Source organism: Silene latifolia, chromosome 9, assembly GCF_048544455.1.
Source record: "Silene latifolia isolate original U9 population chromosome 9, ASM4854445v1, whole genome shotgun sequence".
NCBI lineage: Eukaryota > Viridiplantae > Streptophyta > Magnoliopsida > Caryophyllales > Caryophyllaceae > Silene > Silene latifolia.
This window is the reverse complement of record NC_133534.1, coordinates 16171310-16185637: the sequence shown is the minus strand read 5'-3', so window position 1 is coordinate 16185637 and position 14328 is coordinate 16171310. Positions and strand designations below refer to the sequence as shown.

General features: G+C 39.0%; 1 protein-coding gene across 1 annotated transcript; it reads left to right on the top strand.

Moving 5' to 3' along the window:
• Positions 1-353: 353 nt before the first annotated feature.
• On the top strand, positions 354-3530 carry LOC141600630 (protein FAR1-RELATED SEQUENCE 5-like). The gene is made up of 4 exons (XM_074420876.1): positions 354-387; positions 845-1392; positions 1939-3088; positions 3352-3530. Exons 1-4 carry the CDS (start codon positions 354-356, stop codon positions 3528-3530), a joined length of 1911 nt encoding a protein of 636 aa, XP_074276977.1.
• The last annotated feature ends 10798 nt before the right edge of the window (positions 3531-14328 follow it).

The following is a 14328-nucleotide window of genomic DNA, read 5'->3' as shown; positions in this document are numbered from 1 at the left end:
ATGGTGGAGATTAGATAGGTAATTAGACAATATTTATGGGAGGGAAAAAAAGCAACGTGTGATTAATACACTTTGGCTGTCATTATTATGGATTTAGCTTCCCAAAACTGACATAAACACAATCTAAACTATTTCCAATATGACGTTTAATCATCAGCTTTTTTTTTATCTTTCATCATCTTCCCCAAGGCTTCATGTTCATTATTCATTCATAATTCATTCTTCCACATACGTCTTCATATCCGTATTTTTATTGGAGTTCTCATCTCCATCCTTTGTTCGTATATAATCCGGAATTTGCATGCAACCATCTGAAAAGAGGTCGTCTACAATATATCAAAATATCGACAACCATGGACAATATGCAGATTGTCGAGTTCAACAATGGTAAGTACACTTTTCTAGCGGGTTGATTTTATTTATTTAGGGACTACTTCAATTTTGTTTTTTTTTTTTTAAATAATTTTTTTAAAGAATAAATTGACATGGAATTATACTGATGGGTAAGAAAACAAGTTGGAAGATGAAGATGAAGAGTCTTGACATGTAAAGTTACAAAGACTTAGATGTAGAGTTACAAAATTTGTTATGTTGCCCAGCCTGTATGTTGCAGGAGGAGTGTTATGTCGCTTGTTTAGTCATAAGTAAATAATGCGTGTAATTTGGCAACCCTAGAGAGTAGGAGTTTTTATGTGTAAAAAAGCTCTGGAGAAAAGTTCCACTCGGTTGGCAGTAAAGTTAACGTTAATTGGGGCTAAAGTTACAGTTTTAGTTTCAGTTAATCTATAAAATTGTGTTGTGTTAGCAAAAAACTTATGACAGTTTTTGTTTTTGATTTTTACAGAGCAGGATTGTTGTGAGGACGAACCAGAGGTAGGAGAACATGAATTTGCAGAAGTCATGCAAAATGTAAGCGGAGATGAATTTTGTAGGATTGTAGAAAGCGGGTTTAAACCATTTGTCGGGCAGCAGTTCAATGACATAGAGGAAGCTGTAAAGTTCTATAAGATGTACGCTCTTGCATGTGGTTTCGATGTGCGTAGATACACGACAAAGAAGTGGCGTGACGGGACCATTAAATCAAAACTTTTAGTTTGTAACCGAGAGGGATTTACATACGCAAAAAAGCTGTGCAAAGACAAAGAGATTAAATTATTTAAGGACACACAAGAGAGGGAAGAAATTGGAGAAAAGCAGCGGAGAAAAACGAAAGTAAGGAGGATTCGGTGCAAAGCGAGGATTAGATTGCTCATGTTCAATGGTGTTTTATTAGTTGACCGATTTCACGCGGGACACAATTATGAACTTGTTGAAGTTAGAGATAGGGAGTTTCAAAAGTTGTCAAGGAAACTACACAAGTATCACAAGGAGCTCATAGTCTATAACTCGAGGGTTAGTGTACTCTTCCTATTTTAATCACTGTGAAAGTTACAATTTTCTTTGAGTACAATTACATTAATCACTGTTGAAGTTACACTTTCCTTAAGGTTACACATAATCCGAGTAGAGTTACATATTTACCGGGGTACAATTACATTAATCAGTGTTAAAGTTACACTTTCCTTAAAGTTACACATAATCCAAGTAGAGTTACATATTTTATTGGATAAAGTTACATTATGAGCGTTAAAGTTAAATTATTGTTAAAGTTACATAATTCTTGTTTTGAAGTTCCAAATTTATTCGATTGAAGTTCCAGTTAAATTGCACTACATTTTTAGATTATGAATTCTCATTGGATTAAAATTTTTGATGGAATTACACAAATTTCTGTTAGGGTTACACTTTCAGCGGAGTGGAGTTACATATTTTGGTGTTACAGTTACCCTATGGTTAAAGTTACATAGTTACGCAATTGAAGTTCCAAACATATACCTGTGCAGTTACAAACTTATTGTATTGTTTTTAACCAGTCTAAATGACGTTGTTTGAATGCAGTTGAAGATAGGTGCTACAAGGACATATAAAATGTGCAAGGAACATGTTAATGGGTTCGAAAATATTGGTGCGAGTTTAACTGACTTCAAGAATTTCCATAGAAACGTTAAGTGCTATATTAATGAGAGGGACGGTCAATTGTTCATAGAGCGATTTAAAAACATGGCAGAAACACATGAAAATTTCTTTTTCGATTATGAAGTCGATGCCGATGGAAGCTTGATCAGGGCGGTATGGGCGGATGGTATTGCTCGACGAAACTACTCTGTATTTGGTGATGCTGTGTCTTTCGATCCAACATACTCGACAAATAAGTATGACATGGTATTTACACCTTTCACGGGTATTGATAATCACAAGCGTTCAATCAATTTTTGTGGTGCACTTCTTTTCAGGGAGAACGAGGACTATTTTGATTGGGTGTTCAAAAGTTTTTTGGTGGCAATGGGTGGGAAGGAACCGGAATATATTATAACCGACCAAGATGCGGGTATTATAAAGTCTGTCAAGAATGTTTTTAAGACAGCTAGGCATCGCTTCTGCATGTGGCATATCATGAACAAGGTTCCAGTCAAATACGGGGGTACAACCAAAGATTATCCCGAATTTATAAAGAAGTTAAATGCCATAATCTGGGACGACGAACTTGAACCGGATGAATTTGACGTTCGCTGGGGCGAGATAATGAAGGAGCATGCCGTTGGTAAATCTGCTTGGTTTGAGGAAGTGTACCTTAAAAGGATGCAATGGGTGATGGCCCATTGTAGGGACCTGAATATGGGAAGTGTTATGAGGACAATACAAAGATCGGAGAGTAAAAATAGTTTCTTTAAAAAGTTTGAGAACAACAATGGAACATTGGTTGAATTTTGGATGCGTTTTGAAAGTGCAATTGACCAACAAAGACATACCCAGAAGAAAACTGATAATGACAATAGGCACACGTCCCCAAAAATGGTAACTCAATGTCCTATCGAGCAGAATGCAGCAAGAGTATACACACATGCCGTATTCGATGAGTTTCAAGAAGAGATAAAAATGTCAACGAATGGACTTGGTGCCAGGGGTTTCACCGAGGAGAATGAAATAGAGCTGACAAAAGTAAAGGATAACCTAAGAAGAAGAGTTTTTGAGGTTCATTTCAGACCAGGTATTTATCACTGACATTTGTTATTTGCACTTGATTTTTTTTGGTTACAATTAAATACCACTAGAGTTACACATAGTACGGTATATAGTTACAGTTGTTCCCCTTGCGGTTACACAGAGCAACGCTTAAAATTAAAACTCTGATAGTTTGTTGAAGTTACAAATAAACCTTGATGCAGTTATACACAATAAGACTTGCAGTTACATAATATTTGTTGCAGTTTTTCTGAGTCCTTTGTTTTTTTGTGATATGTGGCGAAACAGGAACATATGAGGCAACATGCTCGTGTAGAAAGTTTGAAAGAGCTGGAATAATATGTAGGCACAACATTTGGATTTATTCAAGTAATGGTGTTCAGTCCATACCGGAATCGTACGTGGTTCGAAGATGGAGAAAGGATGCAGTATACGACGCCTCTGATGGCAAGGAAATAATTGATTGAAAACAAATCGAAATGACAAAGTTATGGTCTGAGATACATGAGACTGTTGGAGTACTAAGGGGTAAAGATAAGGATGATATTGAGACCTTGTCCAACTTAATTAGAGATTTCAGAGAGAAGCTGTCACCGTCAGCGGAGGAATTGACAAAGCAGCAAGAAATTGAACAACTACTGGGTTGTAAGGCCAGCAAGGAGATAACAATATTGCCTCCCAAACTTGCGAAAAACAAAGGGACTGGCAAAAGGATGTTTTCTAACAAGACAAAAGCCGAAGCATTGTTATCTAAACCGAAACGGATGTGCAATAATTGCAAACAAATGACACATCACGACAAGAGAAACTGCCCCAACCCCTTTTCGGAGCGCCCACAACAATCTATTGAATCATCTTCGGATGAAGACGAGGATGAGGAAGAGGACGACGAATCTTCTGAGTAGAAGTTTAGGATTAGCATATTTTAATTTACTATTATTTTGTAATATTTAAATGAAGAACAAATATTAAAATCCTTTTTAAGAGTCAATGAAACTTTTTTGCCTTACAATTAGGAAATGATAGTGTAATACTACGGTTTTATGAGTCTCTGGGTACTCTATCGAGTGGGCCTTACTCTGTCGAGTAAGGGTATTTTACGATTTAAAATAGTTTCTGACCTGTTGGGTACTCGATCGAGTAGCCTTGGTACTCGATCGAGTAGGCGACACTCGATCGAGTACGTCAGTTACTCGATCGAGTATCCCGGTTTACGGGTAATGTTTTGTCGGGTTTTGTTAATAATGCGAATTAATATATAAACACTTCAGTCACTTTCATAATACGCTTTTACAAACCTAATCACTTTCAAAAGAGATTTCAATCTACGTACTTCGCATTCATCGCATTATTGACAAATCCCGGAGCTTGGAAGGTCGGAATTCATCTTTCTTTACATCTTTGTGATCCTTGCGTCGAGGGTAAGATCTACGTACCGAATTTATTATATTTTATTAAGTTTCGTTAAACCCTAATTTTGGGAATTGGGGAGTTGTGTTAGTTTTATGTGGTTAGTGATTTATGTGATGTTATGTTAGGAGGAGGATTCGTAGAGGAGGCTTTTTTATAACAGCTGTTGAGATCGTCTGACTGTGTTGCATTCCAGGTAGGGTTTTCCCTACTCAGTATTAGTCCCATAATGTGTTGGTGGTGATTTGTGATTGTTGATTGTTATCATACGAGTATTGTGACGGTTGTTGGTTTTGATTGCTGTTTAATAGTTGTGATTGTTTGTATCTGTCTCTGTTCTTCTTGGTGCGTCCCCTGGCCGAGTGGAGTCACTTGCGGGAGTGGCTTCACGCCCATTATTCGCCTTTCGTGGAACCCGCCACAGAAGGGATGTGCACATTAATGGATTTGGGTTATTCGCTCGACGGAGATGAGCGGGGATTAGGTGGGAACGGCTGCGGTCCCCACCGGCGCGCGTGGAGTGACTTGTTGAGATGGGCACTCTGCAGGGGGGCTACACACTTTAGTGTGTAGTCGATGATTGTGGAGTTGGTGATGGAGTTCGGAGTATATCTGTGACGATTGAGCTGTGTTGTTTGTTGTGTTGTTGGATTATGTAAATTGTGTGATTAGTACTGACCCCGTTTATTGTTTTAAAAACTGTGGTGATCCATTCGGGGATGTTAAGCAGTTGTTGAGCAGGTATGAGTAGAGATATATGGGCTAGCTGGGATGAGTCATCATTGCAGTTAGAAGAGTCTTCCGCTGTTGTCAGACATTATGTTTAGCTTTTAGACTTTTGGTTTTGGAGAACATGTATTCACTTTTATCAGTTTGGTTTCCGGATTGTAATCTTTCACTTAACTTTATACTATTTAAACTTTTTTTCGTTATTGTCTTATGATTATCATTGCCTCGGAAAACCGAGATGGTAGCACTTCCATGCCTTAAGTGGTCCTGGTAAGGCACTTGGAGTATGGGGGTGTTACAAAATGGTATCAGAGCGACGATCCTGAAACCTTTAACCAATGAATCTAATGAATACAGGGAGTCAATTAAAATGAACCCGGGGTAAAGGTTGTAGGAGCTAATGCAAAAGCTTGGGAGACGTCCTAAAGTCGCGAACTTGCCCTACAATTTCGAACCGGTCACATGGGGGGTATATGTCAAAGTTGTATGTGGTGTTTACTAGTTTGTATGTGATGTGACGATATATGTTGTGAATTGTTGGATGTTGGGAGTAGAGGATTGAAAATGTGATTGAAAAATTTGGTGGGGTGTGTTTGTATGTTGGTTGCGTAAAGAAGCATGATGGTTGTTTACTATGTGGCATTTGATAACATGAAGTAGTGTAATTTGTTGATCATATGAGGAGTTGTGTAGAATTGCATGCTTAGTTATATTATAATGTTGAGTTTATAAAGTTGCGTAGTATGATTGGGTTACGAGAGATAACATGCGGGTAGTATGTACGAGTCAACATGACTCGATCGAGTAAGGGGCACTCGATCGAGTAGGTGAGGTACTCGATCGAGTGGGTCTGACTCGATCGAGTGGGTATTTTGACATTTTTATGATCAGTAGCGTGTTTTTGGGTACTCGATCGAGTACATAGGGGCACTCGATCGAGTAGGGGGTACTCGATCGAGTGGCTATGCTACTCGGTCGAGTATGTTAGAGATCAGAAGGTCTGTTTTGGGTCTGAAGTCGGGGCACTCGATCGAGTATGGTGGGCACTCGATCGAGTAGCCGCTACTCGATCGAGTAGGTTTAGGCACTCGATCGAGTGGGTTATGGGCAGTTTGTTTTCGTGTTTTGGGTTATAGTACGTATGTTTATATCTACCCTTTCTTATATAGTTTCAAGATGCCACCAAAGAAAACCGCTTTGTATGCGAGAGCTGAGAGCATGAACATCGACGATATAGTTAAGATGTTGGAGCATCAAGATGCTCTTACGGACACCCTAAAGAGAGTGGGGAAGGATAAAGAGGTTGATCACTCTAAGATCAGTCTTTATATAGCGAGGTTCAACCCAAAAGAGTATAAGGGGACCGGGGAGCCAAATCTTCTTGACAATTGGCATCGTGAGATGGAGAACATTCTGGATCTGGTACATTGTCCTGATGAGATGAAAGTAGAACAAGCTGCATTCTACCTGAGGGAAGCGGCTGGTGAATGGTGGGATAAGGTGAAGGTTAGTGCTAGGGAGATGTACACGAAGCAGGGTCTACCTGCTATACCTTGGGAAGAGTTCCGGAGAGCTCTGAGGAAGGAGTTTGTACCTGAGCATGTGAGGAGTAAGCTGAGGGAGGAGTTTGATGGGTTTAAGATGACATCTGACATGTCGGTAGCTGAGTACTACAGGCAGTTTAATGAGAAGTCTAGATATGCTGAGGACATGGGTTTGAGTGAGGAGAATCTAGCGCTGAGATTTGAGAGGGGGTTGACACCCAGGATTATGGACAAGTTACCCGTGGGAGTCCTTACTGATGTTAAGGAAGCTTATGAGAGGGCTGGGAGAGCTGAGAGGTTGGTGGAGATGGCTCGGGAGAGAGGTAGTGAGAAAAGAAAGGCTGAGAGTGAAGGTGGTGGCCAATCTAACTACAAGAAAGGCAACCACAGTCAGGCTAGGGCGTTTTCTTCTGGTTCAGGGTTCAGTGCTGGGGCTTCCTTTGGGCGTGGCCATGTGAGTGGTAGTGGTAGTTGGGGGATGACCTGCTATGGCTGTGGCGGTGTAGGCCACAAGAGACATGAGCGCACGAGTGTACCTGGAGCTTTTCAGAGACCGGCTCAGGGGAGCTATTCTCAAGGACCGGCACAGAGTTATGCGAGTAACAGACCAGCTGTGGCATGGTCTAACCGGGGAGGTCAGAGCAACCAGGGTGGAGGTAACCGCAATAGCGGTAATTCTTACCAGAAACCAGCTACGAACAACAACAACAACAATCTGGGGTCGGGTGCTAAACCGACCACATCAGCTAGTACTGTCCAGGGAGGTGGACAGAAGACCAGTGGAAAGCTGTTTATGATGGACAAGAAAACAGTTGTGGACGATGAACATGTTATCACTGGTACCTTTCTTGTTAACGGTTTTCATACCTTTGTTTTGTTTGATTCGGGGGCGTCTCAGTCGTTTGTATCTTCGAGTCATGTTAAACGGTTGGGTTTGAGGGTATACGAGTCTGTAAGTGAGAAAGTTTTTATACCTTCGGGTGAGTCTGTATCATGTGGGAGGTTGTTTAGGGATGTATCCATGATAGTTGGGCAAGTTGACCTACCTGTAGACTTGTTAGAGTTTCCTTTTGATGGTTTTGAGATGATAGTCGGGATGGATTGGTTGGGAAAGTACAAAGCTAAGATAGACTGTCATCAAAAGAAAGTGTCTTTGAGAGGTCCTAAGGGTGTTAGTGTGCCTTATTGTGGGTTTGTGGTCAAACTCAAAGTTAAGTTGATTGCAGCTGTGACCTTGAAGTCCTATCTGAGGAAGGGACGCCCTTTGATCTTGTGCCATATGAGAGATGACCGGATAGAGAGCCCGACAGTTGATCAGATACCAGTAGTGGGTGAGTTTTCAAATGTCTTTCCAGAGGAGATTGCGGGGTTGCCACCAAAGAGGAAGATAGATTTCACCGTTGAGTTGAAACCGGAGACGGGGCCAATCTCTAAGGCACCGTACCGGATGGGTCCTAAAGAGATGGAGGAGCTCAGGAAACAGTTGGATGATCTGATAGAGAAGGGATACATTAGACCTAGTGTATCACCGTGGGGAGCACCAGTCCTTTTTGTGAAGAAGAAAGATGGGAGCTTGAGGTTGTGCATAGACTACAGGGAGCTGAACCGGGTGACAGTAAAGAACAAATATCCTTTGTGTTGGACCATATAGATATATGATTAAGTTTTGATAATGACAAGTGTGTGCTTCGTTTTATATATACTCTTGCTTGTAAATTGTTTGTTTAGTCTTTGTTAGATTAACTTAGGTTTACAAGTTTAGCAAGTAATGTTATAGCTCTCTTAGCTATAACATTGAAGATTTGTGAAGCGTCATTCAAGTCATGTTATAGCAGCTTGAGCTATAACATTGGAAGTTCTTAAGGCATCATAAGCAACTGTAACAAGTTTCAAGTATGATGATCATTCAAGCAAAAGGCTAGATCAAGTCTTTAACAAAGCTCAAGATGAAGAGCTTTTGGTCAAGATAAAGAGAAGATCCTTTACTGAAGATCTCCAGGAAGATTAGTTAGTATAGGTCTTCATCTAATGACGGTATCTTAAGATAAGAGTATTGGGAAAGTAAAGTTATAGCTATTTCACCTATAACTTTACTAACCAAACTTAAAGTTATAGCTGTTTCTACTATAACTTTAGGTAGAATTTTAAAGGCACGATTTTAATAGTTTTAAAATCATTTTTCAAAGGATAAGATTCTTTTAAACATATTTCGAAATCTTTTGTGTATATAGTAGAGTTGAATTGCGGGTTATTATAATTGGTGACTTGCATATTCCTATTGGTTAGTAAAACGACTTATGGGTCGTCATGCTACCTAGGGTTTGCTAGTCTATCTAATCTAACCCTAATCCAAGGAGATAGGTTTTATCCAAGATTGGACACGGGCCTAGGGTTTCACCGTAGGTCGCAAACCGTTGGGGCGTGTGAGGTGGTTGTGTTTAAGTAACCTATCTAATCAAATCTAGCTTATATTTATATAAGATATTTTCCTATCTTTATAATATATGATTTGATTTGATTACTTATCCTAACATCTTAAAGATATAGTTTTAAATGTCAAATAAGATTTACTTTTATCTTGTTTGCCTAAACTATAATATCTTGGATTAAATTTAGGAAAGAGATAAAGATTTATCTCTTATAGTATCTCACGGCATCCTAGGGTTTCGTGCAAACCCTAGTTCCCACTTCTACTATAAATACAATTGATCATTCTTCATTTATCTAAGCTTTTCGAAATATAACAATCTTTGCAAAACATATTTGAGTTTAATTCTTAATTGTCTTATCGTTTTGTTTTGGAAAATATTTGCGAAAAGTCGTGCTCTTCAAATTGCTTATCTTTCTTAAAGATTACGTCATAAGATAATAGTACTTCATATTGTTTCTTACTCGTTCAATTGTGTGAACACTTAGAAGAACAATCAAGTGCTTTCTTAGTAACTTAAGATAGTCAAATCGAATATCTAGTGATATTCAAATCGAGTTATAGTTAGAGTTAACTATACGAGTTGGGTTGATAATTTTGTAATCCGGAGTAAGGTACTAAAATTATTAATCGAGAATAGTGGACGTAGGCTTCGACGTGTGAAGCTGAACCACTTCAAATATCGTGTGTCCTTGCATCTTTCTTTTCTGTCATTTCATTACATTCATAATCAATTAGTTAATTAGTTAATGTTTAATCAATAAACTTTAAGTAATTAATTACCTTGATATAAAATAAAAAGTAGGCATAATTTTTAAATACTCAATTCACCCCCCCTCTCGAGTATTTCGGGTGTGATACTCTTCAATTGGTATCAGAGCCTTGTGCTCTTGATTGCCTAACCGCAAAGAGGCTAGATCCGTCTATCTTTTTATCTTTTTATTTTTATTCCGCTGCCTTACACGTGTGAAATGGATTCCAAGTATCTTAAGTGTCCCGTCTTTGATGGGAAGAATTATGGACTTTGGAAAAACATGATGACACACTACATAAAAGGACATGATTGGGAGTGCTGGACGATTATAAAGAACGGACCACATAAAATTTTGGTCGCATCTTCGGAAGGCACTACCTATGAGAAAAAGGAAGAAGACTATGTTGAGGCTGATTACAAGAAGGCTGAGAAAAACTCAAAAGCGATAAGCCTGTTACAAAACGGCATGACATCGACTGAATTCGATCGTTTTTCTTCTTGCACTTCGGCCAAGGAAATATGGGATGGTCTTGAGTTGGCCTATGAAGGAACATCGGCTGTAAGGAAATATCGCATTGATTTGCTGATTCAAAAATATGAACTCTTTAGAATGGAAAATAATGAATCACTTGATAGCATGTCAGCACGATTTTCTACTATAGTCAACGAGCTCAAAAATCTTGGTAAAACTTTCAACTCCGAGGATATTTCTAGAAAAGTACTTAGGAGTCTAACTAAGAAATGGCGTCCCAAGGTCACGGTTATGGAAGAAGTCAGAGATCTCACTTCCCTTCCTTATGCAGAACTTATTGGCGCTCTCATGGCTCATGAACTCGTCCTGGAAGACGATGAGGCCGAGTCCAGTAATAAGAAGAGCATGGCTCTACAAGCTTCTGCTAAGGAAGAGGAAGATGTAGAAATAGAGGACGAAATGGTCTTGTTTGCTAAACGGTTCAACAAACGCATTTTCAGAAATAAGCAAGCAAAATCGTTCAACAACAATAATAAGTTCTCTAATAAGAAAATTTCAGAGACAAAGAACACGTTTGCTAATAGAGGATGCTTCAAGTGTGGAGAATCCGGTCATATGATTAAGGACTGTCCCACATGGGAGAGAATCAAAGACAAAGCAAAACGAGAGAAAACCAAGAAGGAATTCAAGCAAGTTATGATAGCATCTTGCTGGGGAGATCTCGACCCTGAGGACGACGAAGCATCAGAAGAAGAAGAAGTTGCTAACCTATGCTTAAGCAACGTTAGTCTTGACCTCTTCTCAGACGATGATAAAGATAGTGTGGACTCCTACTGCTGCTTCCTAGGAGATTCCGATTAAGAAGAAGAAGAGGTAAGCTATCTTGAACTTAAGAAGAGTGTCAAGAAACTTTCTAAGAATGCTTTAATAGAATATTTTGAGCAATCTCTTGATAAGTGTCACGAACAAGAGATGGAATTGAAAGATTTGAAAGAACAAATTCTCGATATTGCTGAAGAGAATCAACTCCTTAAGGCAAAGGCCAAAAATCTCAAATCTAAAGTTACAGCTAATATAGCTACAACTTCAGATTCGACAAATGCTGAGAAGAAGGTTCTTGAGTCTAAAGTTATAGCTAATGAAGCTATAACCTCAGACCTAAAACTTAACATTAAGCATCTTCAGGCCAAAGTTATAGCCAGTGAAGCTATAACATTGGAATTGAGGAAAGTCAAAGAGCTTCTTGAGTCCAAGGCTACGGCTAGAGAAACCGTAATCTCAGATAAAAAAAAGGAGATCGAATCTTTGACTCAGCAATTAAAGGAATTCAAAACCGTTCTTTCAAATACTAAAAGAACGCATACCGAGACGGTTCGAGTTCTCAATGAAAGATTCCAAAACTTTCGTAACAATTATGAAGAGACTCATCCTCCCAAAATCATAGTGTCAGACCATTCTAAGTGCAACAAGGAAATAGAGTCCTTAAAAGAACTTCTGTTGCATGCTAGAAAGGTTCATGAAAAATGGGAAGGTAGCACACGTGTTCTAAATTTCCTAACTGAGCAATCAGATAATAACATGAAAATGGGTTTAGGGCACGAGTGCTACGATCGTAGAGACCACTCTAAATGCAAATCAACCCCTTCCGAACAAGACTTAAGAAGGAGAAAATATACAAACTTACCTGAATACTTGATTTGCAATTACTGTGGTCATACTGGACATATCCAAGAAAATTGTGTCAAATATGCTCAGGATTTAAGAAAAGGAATTAACTTTGTCAAAGCATCTGACACTATCTTCGAGGAAAGCATCAATACCCCATCTAAACCAAGTACCAGTGAAAAACGCAACAATGATCATCGTTGGTTCTATGATATGAGCTTTGATTTCAAGAAGGATACCAAAGCTAAACAAACACCAAAACCTAAGGAGCCCGTCAAAACCAAAGCTCCTCCAAAACAACCTGAAAAACCGCGACATAAGGAACCCACGACTAAACCTAAAACGACTACTAAACAAATCCATTCGCCTCCAAAACGCAAGGTTATTAAAAAGGTTTGGATCAGAAAGGATCTAGTTTTCAGGGTGACTAACGTCAAAGGACCCAACTTAGCTTGGGTACCTAAAAACTGTATCTAATTATTTTGCAGGTTGTGGTGAAAGAAAATAACCTATGGTACCTTGACAGTGGATGCTCAAGGCACATGACTGGAGATGTAAACTTATTTCTTTCACTTGAACCCTTCGATGGAGGTAAGGTCACATTTGGTGATAACAAGAAGGGTAAGATCATCGGTGTAGGTAAAGTTGGAATATCCTCTTCTCATGCAATTAGTGATGTTTATCTTGTTAGTGGTCTCAAACACAACTTGCTAAGTATCTCTCAATTATGCGACAAAGGAAATAAAGTTGTTTTTCATTCAGATTCCTGTCGAATAATAATTGAAGGAACGAGTAGTGTTGTGCTTGAAGGACACCGTAGAAGGAATGTCTATATGATTGATTTAAATAACATTCCTACTAATTCATTCACATGCATGAAAGTAACGACAGATGATCCGTGCCTTTGGCACAAAAGATTTGCTCACATAAATTCAACAACTTTGAATAAGCTAAAGAAATGGAATCTGGTTGAAGAACTTCCATCAATCAAATTCGATCAAGAAACTCTATGTGATTCTTGTGCCCGTTGCAAGCACGTTAGATCATCGTTCAAACCAAAGAGAATAGTAAGTACCAAGGAACCACTAGAACTCGTGCACATGGATCTTTGTGGCCCAATGAAGGTAAGAAGTAGAGGTGGATCCAGGTATGTCTTCGTTCTAGTTGATGACTATTCTAGATTTGTTTGGCCAATCTTTCTCAACTCAAAAGATGAGACTTTCGAGGAGTTTGCAGTTCTAATGAAACTTGCCCAAAATAAGTATAAATCTAAATTAATTTCCATTCGTACGGATCATGGCACCGAATTTGATAACCAAGCTTTCATACAATATTGTAGGGAGAATGGTGTTGGGCATAACTTCTCAGCACCACGAACCCCACAGCAAAACGGTGTTGTGGAACGTATGAATAGAACATTGGATGATATGGCACGCACGATGTTATTGTGTAGTGGCCTACCTCGAAATTTCTGGGCTGAAGCTATTAGTACTGCATGCTATGTTCATAATCGAGCTTTGATTATACCTATTCTCAAGAAGACTCCTTATGAGCTTCTTAGGGGACGTAAACCTAACATATCACATCTACGTTGCTTCGGGAGTAAATGTTTCGTCCATAATAATGGCAAAAATAGATTAAGCAAATTCGATCCCGTATGACGGCGGTATTTGTCGGTTATTCTAATCATAGTAAAGCATATAAGGTTTTTAATAAAAGAACCTTATGCATCGAAGAAAGTGTTCATGTTGTTTTTGATGAGAATAATATGTTTGACAAAGTGAACAGATGAGGAAGAAGATTTGAACGAACCCGATTTCCGATTATCCAGGGATGAACTTCCGGAATTGGATGAGGAAGATAAAGAAATTGAGGGCACAAATGATGAACAAGGAACCCCTTCGAATGATAAAGGAAAGAGTACTGAGATTTTAGTTGATGATACTAAAACCTCTTCTCAATCCAAGCAATTGGAGGATAAAGTTATAACTGATGAAGCTATAACTTCAACTTCTAATCAACAAACTAAGTCCAAAGTTATAACTGATTCTCGTTATAACCCCGCACTTGATTCGGGGGAACAAGGCCTGAACCCCAATCATTCGAAGAAGGCGAGACGAGTTCAGATGAAGATGTGCCTCGTATTTCTAAGAAATGGAAATATAAGGATTCCCATCCAATGGAAACCATCCTAGGAAGTTTGAATGAAGGCGTTCAAACTCGGAGAAGACTTAACAACTTTTGCTCTTTCTACTCTTTTTTG

What these genes read in the sequence shown, in the direction of transcription:
- LOC141600630 (XM_074420876.1), top strand. Translation starts at nt 354, where the DNA reads ATGGACAATATGCAGATTGTCGAGTTCAACAATG. An exon ending in GATTGTCGAGTTCAACAATG is followed by an intron (nt 388 to 844) that starts GTAAGTACACTT and finishes TGATTTTTACAG; the next exon opens with AGCAGGATTGTTGTGAGGAC. An exon ending in TGAGGTTCATTTCAGACCAG is followed by an intron (nt 3,089 to 3,351) that starts GTATTTATCACT and finishes GTGGCGAAACAG; the next exon opens with GAACATATGAGGCAACATGC.